The 1,771-nt window shown below is 35.7% G+C and overlaps 1 protein-coding gene across 1 annotated transcript; it reads left to right on the top strand.

Moving 5' to 3' along the window:
* The first annotated feature begins 422 nt into the window (after positions 1-422).
* Positions 423-1,340, top strand: LOC141147636 (olfactory receptor 1-like). The gene has a single exon (XM_073634865.1). It carries the CDS (start codon positions 423-425, stop codon positions 1,338-1,340), a length of 918 nt encoding a protein of 305 aa, XP_073490966.1.
* Positions 1,341-1,771: the final 431 nt, after the last annotated feature.

The following is a 1,771-nucleotide window of genomic DNA, read 5'->3' as shown; positions in this document are numbered from 1 at the left end:
ACTGTTGAACCCAGTTTTTCCCCACTTATGTTTATTAGAATTCATAAATAATAATGAATAAGTCTTTAATAATATCAATAGTTACCATATTGGTTTTAAAATGTCAATAAATACAAAGCACATGAAAACCTACATAGAATCATATACACAGATGAGTCTATTTCTCAATATTTCACCTAAGATTCACACATTTTTTCTATTGAATCTTAGGTGAAAATTTGGTAAATCGTGAATCAAAGTTATATGAATCTTGGGTAAAAACATTGATAAATAGATCCCTAAGAATCTCAGTAAACAGCAGTTTGCATTTTTAACCGAAAGATATTTTTCAAGTTAACTTTAAATGTTAAATGTTTTTGCAACTTCAGTTCAACAAAAAAGAAAAAATTTAGAAACGTGCTGTCTTCTAGTCAGCTGAAAAGATGGAGAACATGACATCATTTAAAGAATTCCATATCTTGGCACTTCCAAATAAATTTGATAAGAATGCATTTTGTGTTTTCTTTTTCTCTATATACTTCATTGGTTTAGTACTAAACCTAATCTTAATTATTGTGATATATACAGATGTCCACCTTCATACACCAATGTACCTATTTCTCTGTCAGTTGTCCTTTGTTGACATTTGTTATACAACCACTACAATTCCGAAACTCTTGCACATATTAGTTTCTGGAAAAAACACAGTATCCTTTACACAATGTTTTTCCCAGATGTTCTTTTACTTTTGGGGTGCCTGCGTTGAAGTTAATCTTCTCCTAGCCATGGCCTATGACCGTTACATTGCTATATGTAAGCCTTTACATTACTCTGAGATTTTGAATAAAAGACAATGCCTCCTACTCATAGTGGCCATATGGGTGATTGCATTTTTAAATACACTGTTCGTAACTATTTCTGCATCATATACGCCCTTGTGTTACGCTGCCCTTATTAAACAATTCTATTGTGACTTTAAGGCCATCATCAAATTAGCTTGCCCTGGCAGCTTGTTTCTGTTTGTTATATTTATAGAAATGGTCTTCTTTGGATTTTGCCCGTTTGCCTGCAGTTTAGCATCTTACATCAAGGTTTTCAATGTCATCTTGGCCATGAAATCTAAGGAGGGAAGAGGAAAAGCTTTCTCCACTTGCACATCTCATGTCATGGTCCTCAGTATTTTCTATGGTACATCTATCCTTGTGTATATGATTCCTTCATCGGCCAACGTAGAAGTTTTGGAAAGGTTATGTACTATTTTCTATACAGCAGTGACTCCTATGTTAAACCCTCTGCTGTACAGTTTACGGAACAAAGACGTAAAGAGAGCTGTGATGAGATTATTAAATACATGTATGTGATTGTTCTACACATGTTTTTGTAGAAATAAACTTTTTGACTCTGGTTTTATTTATTTTTATCTTTGATTTTTGTGTTATTCTATCTGTATTAGCAGTCAATTAAGTCTTCATGTCTGTGTGAAGTCTTCTTTATATTGTTACTAATCAAAAACAAAATTTGCTTCTGCTAGGGAAACCAGTTCCCCTTTTCCTGGCAATAGTGCCTGATCTCAGAGTTAAAAAAACAAATCTGATTTGAGATTTAACACTCTTTAACCACTACACATCCGCGCTATGGCCGAATGACGGCCACAGCGTGGACCTGTGGCCGTCATATGACGTCCTCCCCTGGGCACACTCCCTGCGCGTGTCCTGCAGGGCTGATCACTGATCCGAGTAAGGGGCCGGTCCTGGACCCTTACCATATGATCAGCTGTCAGCCAATGACAGCT

This window comes from Aquarana catesbeiana, linkage group LG06, assembly GCF_042186555.1.
Source record: "Aquarana catesbeiana isolate 2022-GZ linkage group LG06, ASM4218655v1, whole genome shotgun sequence".
NCBI classification, from domain to species: domain Eukaryota; kingdom Metazoa; phylum Chordata; class Amphibia; order Anura; family Ranidae; genus Aquarana; species Aquarana catesbeiana.
The sequence above is the reverse complement of the archived record's forward strand: the minus strand, read 5'-3'. Positions and strand labels throughout refer to the sequence as shown.

Bases quoted from the DNA above. Each gene is read 5' to 3' on its own strand.
- LOC141147636 (XM_073634865.1), top strand. From the start codon at position 423: ATGGAGAACATGACATCATTTAAAGAATTCCATATCTTGGCACTTCCA.